The 13490-nt window shown below is 34.6% G+C and overlaps 1 protein-coding gene across 1 annotated transcript in view; it reads right to left on the minus strand.

Moving 5' to 3' along the window:
• Nucleotides 1–4065: 4065 nt before the first annotated feature.
• The window catches only part of GSPT1 (G1 to S phase transition 1), a 28034-nt gene continuing 18609 nt past the window's right edge, over nucleotides 4066–13490 (minus strand). Inside the window, exons 8-15 of the mRNA XM_057749762.1 lie at nucleotides 13205–13359; nucleotides 12858–12998; nucleotides 11781–11874; nucleotides 10865–10945; nucleotides 7153–7326; nucleotides 6228–6317; nucleotides 5919–6087; nucleotides 4066–4556 (exon numbers count right to left, since the gene is read on the minus strand). Of these exons, the coding sequence (XP_057605745.1) occupies nucleotides 4504–4556; nucleotides 5919–6087; nucleotides 6228–6317; nucleotides 7153–7326; nucleotides 10865–10945; nucleotides 11781–11874; nucleotides 12858–12998; nucleotides 13205–13359 (957 nt within the window). The 3' untranslated portion in view covers nucleotides 4066–4503. The remainder of the gene's footprint in view (nucleotides 4557–5918; nucleotides 6088–6227; nucleotides 6318–7152; nucleotides 7327–10864; nucleotides 10946–11780; nucleotides 11875–12857; nucleotides 12999–13204; nucleotides 13360–13490) is intronic.

Genomic DNA, 13490 nt, shown 5'->3' on the forward strand with positions numbered 1-13490 from the left:
TTGGATTCCCATAATTCCTACCTAGAGCATTCTGCCATGCTTTGGAATTAGGTTAAAAACCCAGCAAACCTAATCAGTTCCCTTTAATTCTTTTTAAAAAATGAGAGCTAGGTATTAACCTGCTGTCTAGTGAAAACTAGTCACTAAATCCTGGCCTGAGAGAGATCCATATTTCTTTTAGAACAAAGAGAAGAAACTAGTTAACTAAGAGGTGTGTCAGTTTCTGAGAGCCCCATGTGAGTGCTTAAAATGCAGACCTTCTGGGCTCAGAGCTCAGTTTCACCTAATGCATGTGGATGGTCACCTGAGGAGTGCAGGGGCTCCAGTTCCAGCACAAACACTCTTCCTGGGCAGCAGGAAAGGAGGTAGCAGGGACTTGGGCTGACATCTGAAGCACTAAGCTAATGTGCCTGGCAGAGGGGAGCCTCAGGAAGCACAAAATGTCATTCTCCAGAACTTTGCTGTCCACAAACCTGAGGTTTCCATGTGAAGTATTAAAGGGCACAGTGGCATGTGTGACAAGGCAGAAAAGACAATTACCATTCTGAGAGTCGCTTAAGAAATCCTGCCTAATTTTCTGCCTCATCAGACATGGTGCCTATCTGCTTCTCCCTTATTTTGGAGAACACTCCAACACTCCCACACCTCCAGGCCCTTAAAACATTTCTTAGTAAACAACTCAGCTAGCACATTACTGTTTCAAGGAAGCATAGGATTAGAGGTATGTTGAAAAGTGTATTTACTGAAGGGAAGACTCAATATGTTCTAGGATATTGAAAATTAAGAATACCCTAGAGCCAAGACCATTACAAGTTGAACCAAATTTACTGACATTTGGCAGTAAATTGGTTCAAATGGAATCCACTGAACTACAGGAAAATAAAAACACTTCCTATTCCATTTACTGTGAAATCTAATATAACCAACTGACTGCTAAATTTAAACCTACTAAGTCTTTGAGTTGTGCATGTATAATTACATTTATTTCACAAGTTGCTGCCATGGCAAGATCCCCAGAGAAAGAAACAAGATCATAAATGTATTAGATGGCATCTGCTATAATCACTGGAAAATTAGCTGGAGGAAATATAAAGCCATTTTATTTGGAGACAGAAAATCATCCCCTAAATTCTGTTGATTGCTATCTACCTTACGTATGTATGTCTGTGAGAGGATTAATGGCACAGTTTATTCTGATAAGATAGGCCAACACTGAACATTTAGTAATCCTACAATCAGAGCTATAGTGCTGTTAACCAGAATTTTCACAAAGGGTTTTTAAAAGCTGAAAGTTGCCTGATGTTAAGAGCTGTAATAAAAACTGTCCCTCGACTACTTTAAATTCCTACCCAAAGCAATGAAGCTGGCATCCGTGAAGCAGCGGTCCACAAGGAAGTCTGTGCCAATGAGGAAGGTGCTAGGATGCTGTCATGTGAAACAGCCATCAAAGACCACGGAGTAAGTACAGTCGCAACTAGTGTTTCTGAAGATTGCCAGGGAGTTTAGTTGATTTTTTTCAAAAGTTCATCATGGAAGCAGTTTTTGACCATAAATTCATCTTCTTGAGTTGCAAAATTGCAGCTGGTTGAAAGTGTGACCCAGAATATCTGCAGCGCTTCAGCTGAGGATGCCAGTAACTGTTCAATTGCATTACCAAAGTCCATCCCATGTTGTAAAAGCAGTTCTTGTAGTTTATGTAACTAGCAGACAAGTATGAATTACCTCTTGTTACAGTGAACAATCTGTATTCTTCTACAATTTACAAAGTTTTTACATTCAGTTATCACATATCTCAAGACTTTGAATTCAAAACAAATATACATGGGCTTAATTATTCAAGAACACTTTACTTTTGTCACTTAGTTTCAGGGCATTATATACTCAGTCCATCTCTTTTGGTTTGATTTTACATAAATTTTCATTGGATAAGTTCTGTTTGCAAATTAGAAACAAGAAACAGATGCTATATTTCCCCTTCTCCCATAGTAAGAAACAGGGTTTAAAATGGCCATTACTTAGATGTCTATTTCAATATCTTAAATTCATTTCATTAATTTAAAAAACTATAATTAAATAATCTAGCATGAAAGCTGTATATAAAGAACATCATTAATGCAAAGAAAATGTGATTCTAACATATCTATGCTAAAGATAGAGAAAAAAATGTCTAGGTCTGTAATATCCTAAGTCTGCAGCCAATTACCCTATTTTTGCACTGTCAACAATATAAACACACTTGCACTTACGGAGACAAAATGACAGCATAGGAATCTGTATTGCTTTTGAAAGGTCCAACATCTCCACACACTGCCAGTTCACTTCAGACATTTTATCTGCCTGCCAAGTAACCAGGCAGTGTAACGAGGAGTTTAAAATGCATCAAGTTTAAGTGAGCACTCTTCCCAAAGAACTTCAGAGCCCACAAAAATGTATGGTGGTGGTTAAATTAACAATGAGGTTTCTTCTAAAAAATCTTATTTGCATAAATCTGCAAGAATTCATTGAAATTTTTATTTCATAATTATATTTATTCTTTATTTTTTTAGAGGTAGGCCCTTCACAGTTGATGTATCCATGTCATTTTACTTGAGTCTTGGCAACATGCACATAATATCCTAAAAGTGGAAATGTTTTAATAGCAAACATAACTGGTTTTTTAAAAATGTGTTCAATTTAAAAATGGAAATCTATCTCTGGAAATAATTTCAATGACTCTTGAGCTTTTAAAGATTCATTAAAATCCAAGCAGTTGCTAGTATTTTGTTCTTATTAACTTGGAAGTAGAAAAAGAGTTACTATGTACTGATTAAAGCACCCACATATCCCAGAAAAATAAAAGCCCAGAGATTTGCAGACATAATAAAATTTATTTAAATTTCATGCAATTTTAATAGCCATGAGTATAGTTATAGGAAGCTGCAGGACAGTAACTATGCTCTGTCCGTAAGATGTGGCCTCATTCATGAAATGAATGGGAACTTTACAGTTAAGAAAACAGAATTAGATTAATTTTTATGTTTTGTGACTGGAAATACAGTCTGACTAGGCTTTTCTTTTCTGAGGCAGAAGATTACAGGGAAGGGACATGTCATTAAATACACAATTACAAAGTATCTTATTTAGAGATAAACCAATCTAAAAGAGGCCAAGTCTCTGATAAAGGGGGTGTCCGGTAAACCAAGAAAGTGTGCCTTCCATTTCCCATTTATTCTCATTGAACATTTCAGAAGTTATGACAGTTAAAACAGAAAGTCAGCCTTCAATCTAAAAACCACCACGGTGCTGCACTGTGGTTCATCCAAATCATAATTTAGCAAATTTCAGCTTTATATATAAGAAAACAATTTCAAATAATTGAGACAAACTTTTACTGTGCTTGATTCTACTTATCACTGTTAACTTTAGTCTGTGCAGATTCTGATGGTTCTAAAACGTGTTCGTTGAGTTGCTGGATGAGATTTAGCTTTAATCAGCAAAGATCATCCAGCCTTTAAAATTACTGATACAAACAGTAAACTAATTTGTAGAACTGGCACTTGCAGTTGATATGGTTTTCATACTAGATGCATGCAGCTCTTATAAATACTAAAGGAGGCATTTTTTGGCCAGGTCTCAACATGCTGTCTTTATTATAAATTCCATTAATATAACAGGTTAATGGAATTTTTTTGTAGGGGTACAATTTCATTATGCTTTTATACTTATGAAAACTATAATATGCTGTTCTCTTATTTTAAAACCACTTACTGTGTTTAAGAAATCATGTTAAAATATAAATTGGCAGAAAATAACTGATAGACCTAATAAAGCAGTGTCACAGTTACATAAAGATATTGTATGTATGCATTAACCATCAAAAGAAGGGGTCAAACTAATTCTTTCTTTTAATACAAACTTGAACATTGTTTGTAAATGCCTCATTTACAGTAGTGGATAAGGAAAGAGTTTAGAAAAGTCCAAGTAATAAAATGTACTCAATTACTTGGTAAAGTTAAAAAGCTAATGCAACAATGTTACATCCAGATAAAAAACATTATTCAAAAGCAATTCAAATACCGAAAAGGGTTTCAAATTGAATATTTTATTAACATGGTAGTTGTCGTTGTAACATGTGCACACACACTCGCACACTCAGAATGATCTGCCTGGGGAAAAAAAAAGACCAAGTATGCCTAAGGGGAAATGAAAAATAAAAAAATTCATGGTAGGTTTTCATTATTGTAGGCAATTATGTCCACATCACTTACAAAGCTATTGCCAAATCTCCAAGGAAGCAGAGTTTGAGAGGGGAAGAAAAAAATCTTGGGAAAAATTCAACAGTGGCATAGCAGAGCTCTCAATATGAGAAAGCTGACATAATGTGGACTTTTGCTGTGAATTTTTTGTCTTTGCAAAATATGGGGAGAGGTTTGTCAATGGGCAGAAAATAAGAGAAGGCGGTGTGAAGGAGGCTTTTGCAGTCAATTTTCCTCACAGTATTGTGCAGGGTCATCAAGAAAATGCTTAGTCTTTCTCTGGAACCAGTTTCAGAACTTTTCCAATTGCAATGGTCTTACCTAGAAATGAAATTTTTAAAAAACCTTTTCAGTAGTTAACAGCAAGGCTATGTAAGATATTAAAACATTATTTTAAACCATTATTTTACAATGTAAATTACTAATTAACCAGCTTTACCATCAAAGACATGATTTCTGATTAGTCAAGGGGAACCGGAGATATGATTTTCTCTCAGAGAAGTAAAACATGGATGTCCGTACAATGGAATACGATTTGGAAATAAAAAGGAATGAATTACATACAATACATGCCACAACATGGCTGAACCTCAAAAACATGCTGAGTGAAATAAACTAGACGCTAAAGGCCACAAACTATATGATTATATGTCGTGTAAAAAAAGGCAGAAAGAAAAAGTAGATTTATGGTTGTCTAAGGCTGGGGGTAGGAATTAGGGTTCCTTTTTAGATGTTCTGGATGTTATAAAATTAGAATGTGGGGGTGACTGCACAACTCTGTAAGCATGCTAAATTCACTGAACTGTATACTTAAAACAGGTCAATTTCATGGTATGTAAATGATCTCATTAAAAGCTGTTAAATAGGGCTCTCAGTCCTACTATAAGAGGTGCAAAACCCATTAGGTCTTGTGAAAAACCTAAAAGACTAGCTACTCTACAAAGAAAGAAAGAAAAAAAATTCTGAGGTTAAAATTCTTGTTACATTAATTTCTTCTGCCTGATTTTATCAGGTAACTAAAATTTTGTTATATTAGTAGGACAAATCCAATAACCAGTTTCACTGTCGCCAAGGAAAGTTTTAAGATAATGACTTTAAATGGATACCACTTTATAATGACTTTAAATGGATACCACCTTTATACAGATTTCCCCAAAATATGACTCAGGGACCATACGCATCATACTCCCAGTGCTTGGCACGGTTCCTGCCATGCAGGAGATAGTAAAGTTTTTGCTGACTGGAACTGGAACTAATATGTGAACTGACTATTCTATATTTCAAGTGAACCGTAAAGTTTTCCATAGGCTTAAAATGGTTATCTCAGTTAATATAACAATCTATAGAGAAATGTTTAATAAAAGTCATTTTGTTTCCATGATACCAAAGAGTTTCATGGCTGTGAGATAGGAAAATTACAGCCATTCCAATCCACTCAGGTAGGCAGAAATGCACATACACACAGAACATGAATATTAAACTTCTATTCATCTAGAGCATCCCTACTAAGATGTGTGGTCAAGTCTGTCTGCTGTTCAACTCATAAAACATTTATTATATGAATATATTATAAAACAAGTATTCCAGTTTCCTACAAACTTGCAATGTACACTGTACTCAGAATGAAGATTACCAAAGCTAAGCATCTTAGATATACTGCTAGACATCAATTTATAGGCTTACCCTCATCTCTTAAAGTAAAACGACCCATCTGAGGGAAGTCTTTAAAGGTCTCAAGGCAGATGGTTCCTGCTGTTCTCAAGCGGGCAATGCATACTTGATCTTGTTTCACAAAACGCGGTCGAGTCTTACTTTTTTCTCCTGATTTTTTGTCTACCAAACAGATTAAGGCCTATACAAGAAAAAAGGATGAGATTAGAATAATGCTAGGAGTGCAAATAAGAATACATCACTACTGCTGATCAAAAATTATCAAGATGAAATGGTCTTAAAACAAAACCCCAATTATCTTAAAAAAAAAAAACAACTCACTGTTATTTCCACTTCTTCAATACAGGTATGGATATGCAGCACCGCATTATAACCCGGGCAGATAATGGATTTGTGCTCTATAATCACTATCTGTCAAACAGAAAAATTCACATCTTTATCCCTAGATAAAGAAGAACTGAATCTGTAACTCACAGTCTCCATAGGGCACCAATTTATTTTTGTGTTAAAGTGATAGATCAGGTTGCCTTACCTCCAAACATGAACTTTGATATCCTTACCCCACTGATCTTGGCAAGTGCCCAAACTTTAAGGACACAGACAGACTTTCTTCTCTGGGAAGCCTTTGCTCTATTTTCCCCACCAAGGAATTAAGTTGCTGCTCACATGCTAGGTTTTTTCCTCCTAGATGTGAACTTATAGCTTTATCCATTTCCCAATACTCAAGGTCCAAAGTTAACCTTGTATCTGACATCAAAATCTAACTTGATTAGTCATCATATCTTAGAACTCAAAAATTCTGTGAGCTGTACCAATCACTTACTCTGTCATTCTTCTGGAGAGGTCACGGTGCTAATAACATGGAGAAAATATATGTGCTTTTCTGTCTGCAAAGTTATTTGCTCTGAATGAGCAGACCAACCATGACTTCCAAGGCAGCTACGCTCTACTTAAAATGAAAGATACTTTGAGCAAAACATAAGTATCACTATATATTATCAATAGGAAATAAAAAATAAAAGGGAACTTACAGAGAATACTATCTACCCAGTACTTGCACCATCTTAAAAGACCTTATGTGTTTGATATACATCACAGCTGTTGTGATCTCTATATATGGTTTATTCTCAATTTCCCTTCTGCACACAATGGCATGTCACCAATAATCAGGACAAAGGACATTTAAATTCTAGTTTCATTTAGACAGTAGTAAAGATCATTATGATAATTACAATAACTGGCTTACCTGGGCGTCAAATGTGCGACCAGAATGACAAAGATTATTAGGGTCACAAAGTATGAACCCTGGAAGAATCTCCTCCTCTTCAATTCCTTTCAGTCTGATTTTAAGGTTTTCGCCTGGGGCTACAGAATCAGTTTCTACATCATCGGAAAGGATTCCAAGAACTTCCACATTGTGCTTAAAAAGAAACCAAGATTGGAGATTTTTTTTGACACATTCACTGCATTATAGAATAGAAAATGATCTGTGTGCTGAAGACTCGCAAGTCACATTTTTCTGTGGCTGTTGATTAGCCAAAATAATCCTTTGAGTATAAAATTCTATCACGTTTGTATGACACAAACTTAATGAAAATCATATCCCAGAAGTACAAACTGCCAATTAAAAGATTTATCTGTCATCTTTAAAAAAAAATTATTTATTTGGTTGCGCTGGGTCTTAGTTGTGGCAGGCAGGCTCCTTAGTTGCAGCATGCATGTAGCATCTAGTTCCCTGACCAGGGATCGAACCCAAACCCCCTGCATTGGGAGCTCAGAGTCTTAACCACTGCGCCACCAGAGAAGTCCCTGTCATCTTTTTAATATCACATCCTAATAATTTCCAAATAGAACAAGTATAAAGTAGCATTTGCCTTTTTTTACTTTTTCAAAACTAAAACATTAAATCTAAAATTTGGATTTTAATTTTATAGATGTAATTATTATTATTATATTTAACAGACATAGCTTCCATTACCTATCAATCCCCCAAACATCTGAAGAATGTACTTTTCTAAGGTTATTTGAACAATTAAGCTCTAAAAGTGCATTGTTTAATAGGTACAAGATTTCCTTTTGGGGTGATGAAAATGTTCTGGAACTAGACAGTGGTGATGGTTGCAAAATACTATAAATGTACTAAATGTCATTAATGGTAAAAATTTATCTTTTACCACAATTTTTTTTTAAAGAGCATATATATGGGAAAAATTTTAAAAGCAGTACCCACAAGTAGTCCCATATTTTATTCCATTTCTGCCCTTGGAGATAATTCATGTTTTTAAAATACATAACGGAAAACAACAAAAAATAAAGCCTTCAAGACGAAAATGAACTTTCTCATGATGATAGATAAACAGTAGAGAATCCAAAATCATTATATTCCATACCAGAATTCCACAAACGATCACTTGCTAAACTCTAGTAGTTTCCCCATACACACACATATACAAATAATAGCTTTCTTCCCCAAAAGGCAGCTTATACCTTATCAATAACCTGTCGAAATTCATTCCAAGAACTGGTAATACAGCCATATTTGCTAGCAAATTCTTTACAGTAATGGGATAAAGGGGTAAAAACCAGCAGTTCCATCATATACAATTAAACAAGTATTGTTTAATACTTTTTGCCCAAATAATCCAGCATAACAATTCCTCTCCCCAAATAAGAACTTTTATAGCTAAACACAATACAGCAAGTCTAATCTCTAATCCATACCTATGAAAAATTAGGACCAACAAATTCGTACTTTATGAAAGGTATTAAGGATTTTACCTACTCTAAGTACCTCACATAAGTAGAGTCATATTTGATTTATCTTTTTGTGTCCGGCTTATTTCACTTAGTATAATCCCCTCCAGGTTCATCCATGTTATAGCCTATGTTAGAATTTCCTTCCTTTTTAAGCTGAGGTAATATTCTCTTGTATGTAGACACCACATGTTGTTTGCTCATTCATCCATCAATGGACACTAGAGGATGCTCCCATGTTTTGGCTATTGTGAATAATGCTGCTATGAGCATCAGTTCTTCAAGGTCTCCTTTCAGTTCTTTAAGGTATATACCAAGATGTGGAACTGCTGGATAATGATTATTCTATTTTTAACTTTTCTGAATAAATGCCATTGTTTTCCACAGCAGCTGAACAATTTTACCATCCTGCCAGCAGTGCACAGAGGTTCCAATTTCTCCACATCCTCACCAGCATTTGTTATTTTCTGGGTTTTTGTGGGGTTTTGTTTTTTTTTTTTGGTAGTAGCCATCCAGATAGCCATGAGGTGTTATCTCATTGTGACTCTGATTTGTATTTTCCTAGTGATTAGTGATGTTGAGCATCTTTTCATGTGTTTGTTGGCCATTGTACGTCTTCTTTGCAGAAATGTCTGTCCTTTGCTGATTTTTTAGTAAGGTTGTTTCTTTTTGTTGTTGAACTACAGGAGTTCTTGATATATTATGGATAGTAACCCCTTAATCAGATTTATGATATATAATTTTTTACTCCCGTTCTGTAGGTTGCCTATTAATTTTTTAATGTAAAATAGTCTGGCATCTACATCTTATAAAACACTCTATTCCACTGAGACTCAGGGAACTAAAGTGAACTGAGTTTTTAATGCTTAATTAACAACTATAAGATATGGTACACTGACCTGCTTAGTTATTAGTATAAAGTGACAGCTTCTACAATAACTAGTATATTAAGGCCCTTTACCTTTAGCTATAATCCAGCACTAAGTTCACCTGCCCATATTAAGTCCTTTTCTCTCTATTGTGATAAAATACTCAGAAAATTTACCTTTTTAAACCATTTTACATTGTATGTTTCAGTGGCATCTACATCCATAGTGGTGTACAACCATCACCAATATCTGGATCCAAAACATCTTCATCACCCCAGAAGGAAACTATACCCATTAAGTAGTCACTCCCCCATTCTTCTTCCCCCAGCTCCTTCCTTCCATCTCTACAAGCAAATCTGACTTCTGTGACTGCTCAACAGATAAAAGAGAGCAAGGATTCAAACTGACCACTATTTTCATTCATCATTAACCTTCAAGTTGCAGAGATAATTACCTTAGAAAAAAAGATACCATGATAGGATACTCTGATCTCCAAGGCATCAAGAAACCCCAAAGTATAATTTATAAGGTTCCAATTATACCTAAACAATATACTGACAATTACCTTTTGTAATTCACTGTGCCTAGAATAAGCAGGGTAAAGAAACTCTCAGTTAAATCTAACAAAATCTCTATTTGGAGGTTCTGATGATCGAGGCCTAGTTTCCTACATAAGTAACACCTCTAGATTGTTAGCAAAGTCCTCTGTAAAACAGGTAAAGGTTTTTTAGTAACACACCATCTGCAATTAACAGCAACTGAGCAGTCAGAAATAACACAAAGGAAAAGTTCATAAAGATTTTTGCATGTTATTTAATGAAACCCTCTCCAATAATGAAGAAACAACAATAAGGTAGAAAGAGAGTTACGGAAAGACCCATTTATGATAAAGGCAAATCCTCTTCTCCCAAAATAAATTAAGAGCATAGCTTGGACACATTATTTTATAATATCCAATGTAACTATGTACAAAAAATAAAAGAAATCTCATTATATCACGATTAAACCTGAGTTTTCATCCCTGGCTCACTTACTAATCTGTTGTGTTAACAGAAGAAGTCACTTGACCACTTCAGATCTCTATTACTTCTTATAAAATAATGGAGCTGAAGCTTTCATGATGATGTACCTTTTAACTCTAACATGGAGCTAATACTGTCCCTTCTCCATTTGTCCATACTCTTGTCCATAAATTTTGTACTTGACATTAATAAAACAAAATCCTGGATTTAAAAAGTTGTTTCTTTTAGTGAAACCCCTAAGATTAAAAAGTTCTGGATCCTTGCTAATTTTCAAGAGCAAATTTAAATATGTAAGAGCATTACTAATTCTTACCTTGTTTGGCATCATCACAAGCTGCTGGCCTTTACAAATAGACCCCGATTCCAGCTTTCCCAGGACCACAGTGCCCATATCCTGTTTAAATTTAAAATAAAAAACCAAATGTCAGACTTCTATTAGTGCTCTACAGTAGTTCAACAAAGCAAAGTGAAATCTTGCAGGGCTTACTCATAAAAGAAAATCTTTGGCTCAGGTGGCAGAATGCTTAGGATTAAAGATAACAAATACTGTATATTTGTGTCATAAGCATATATATAATTATAATACTAATAAAAAATATGCCTAGGATTTAAAAAGAAAGCACATTGCAGGAGACGGTGTAAAATTTTGTTTGAAGATCTGGAGTATTTGTTCAAATTCAGCTTCTCTCAAAAATATCTGAAACTTCTCCCTCTTATAAAATTGGGAAAATTCTTATTCAAGAAATTTAGCATGAAGCTAATGAAAAGAATGAAGTATTTGAGATGGGCAAAATATTACATATTGATAGTGCCATATTTAAAAAATGAAGCTGAAAACCTAGTTAAAAATAGTGAAGCTTATTTTTTTAAAGACTAACATCCAGTGTTGGTGAGGCTATGGTAAAACTGGCACTCATACTGCTGGTGGTCATGTAAGTTAGTGCTGTATTTTGGAAGGCTGTTTGTCTGTGTCCATCAAACCCTTCCAGCAGTTTTACTTATAGGAGTCTCTCTCTAAAAAATGATCATTGGCTCACTGGAAAACAGCTGAAATAAACTAAGCCTATAGATTAAATTATGGTCTACCTACACTGCTGAATAATATATAGCCATTAAAAAGGAGACATCTATGTTACATTATTAATTATTAGTTATTTCATAATTTAAAACAAAATACAAAATAATTTATCACCTCCCATAAAACCCAATTTCTTGAACATTTTGGGTACCTTGTACTTATCCACGATTGGCAGCCTGATTGGTCCATCAACTGATCTATTGAAGTTTGGCAAATTATCCAGATATGGAATAAATGGTAATCCACTGAGAACATAACAATATCCATTAAAGAGAGTCAACATAAATGTTAAAATTTTAAGAAATTACATGACTCTATACAAAAAAGTGGTTATAATATTTCCATTCTAACCATGTACTCTTTTCGTTCAACCTTTTTATTACCCAGTTCATCTCAATTATTCCTCTGAAAATTAAAAAAAAAAACCAAAAAGGTCAATATAATGAAAAAGCTTCTCCATAAATTTATTAAGATTGAGAAAAATATTTTATGGCAAATAGCCCACATATAATAGTGACTTCACTCTATTACTTAATTTTTATGGAGTTTTCCAGCTCTGAAATCAGGACTCTATAAAATATTAATAATTTCCCCTTTAAAACTACAGTATATGGATTGTGAGGCTTAATATTCCCAAGATCGCAGTGCTCCCCTCAAACTAATCTACAAATTCAGTGCAATCCTTATTAAAATCCCAGCTGCCTTTTTGCAGAAATTGACAAGCTGAGCCTATTGTTCATGTGGAAATTCAAGGGACCAAGAACAGCCAAAATAATTAAAGACTCACACTTCCCAATTTAAACACTCACAAAGGTAAAGTAATCGAGGATTTACCTTACAAAAAATTAATCCAAAATGAAACACACCCCTAAGAGCTTCAATAGGCTTAAATGAAAATAACAGGGCTAACACTTTAGGACTGGATTAGGCAACATTTCCCTAAGCATGACACCAAAAGCACAATTAAGAGAAAAAAATAAACCAGGCTTCATCAGAATTAAGACCTTTTGTGCTTCAAAGGACACCATCAAGAAAGTGAAAAGACAGCCCACAGAATGGGAGGAAATACTTGCAAATAGCATTATCTGATAAGGGACCCTTAACAACTCAATAATAAAAAGACAACCCAATTAAAAGACAAAGGTCATGGTATTTTCAACGCCAAGGTTACAGTCAATATTTCCTTAAATTACTTGTTAAGACCCAAACGTTTATAAAGGTTACTTACATGTACCAAGGGCAGAAATCTGATTGCTCTTTAAGATTTGCTCCCGTCAGTCCTGAGCAGGGCATGAAGTGAATGTCCTTTTTGGGATTGAAGCCAACTTTTTTCAAAAATGGCACTAATTTCTCTTTACATTCTTCATATCTATTAATATTTATAAATAACTCAGTTACAATGTAAAGCAAATGAACTCTAGTTTCAACATTAAACAAATTAAGGTTTAGAAAAACCCCAGGGGAAAAGAAGCATACAGTAACAAAACCATCCTTTATTCCACTAACATGTCTATTAAAATTAAAAAAAAAAAAAAAAAAAAAAAAGACATGTCTAACATGTCTATCCAAGCTTACCTCTCATTGCTCCAGTTTACTGTTGGATCATCCATCTTATTAATAAGCACAATTAAGTGTTTTACACCTGCTGTCTTTGCCAACATTGCATGTTCTCTTGTCTGTCCTCCTTTTTCAAATCCCGTTTCAAACTCTCCTTTCCTGGCAGAGATTACCTAGTCCAAGAAATCAGATAGTTTATTCTTACACATTCAGGTACACTCTTCTAGCAATAAAACATCTTTCCTTTCAGTTTTATCGGAAGCTTCTTTCAGGAAAATAGAAGTAAATGAGTTATATGTACTTT

This window comes from Hippopotamus amphibius, chromosome 9 (genome assembly GCF_030028045.1).
Source record: "Hippopotamus amphibius kiboko isolate mHipAmp2 chromosome 9, mHipAmp2.hap2, whole genome shotgun sequence".
In the NCBI taxonomy this organism is placed as follows: domain Eukaryota; kingdom Metazoa; phylum Chordata; class Mammalia; order Artiodactyla; family Hippopotamidae; genus Hippopotamus; species Hippopotamus amphibius.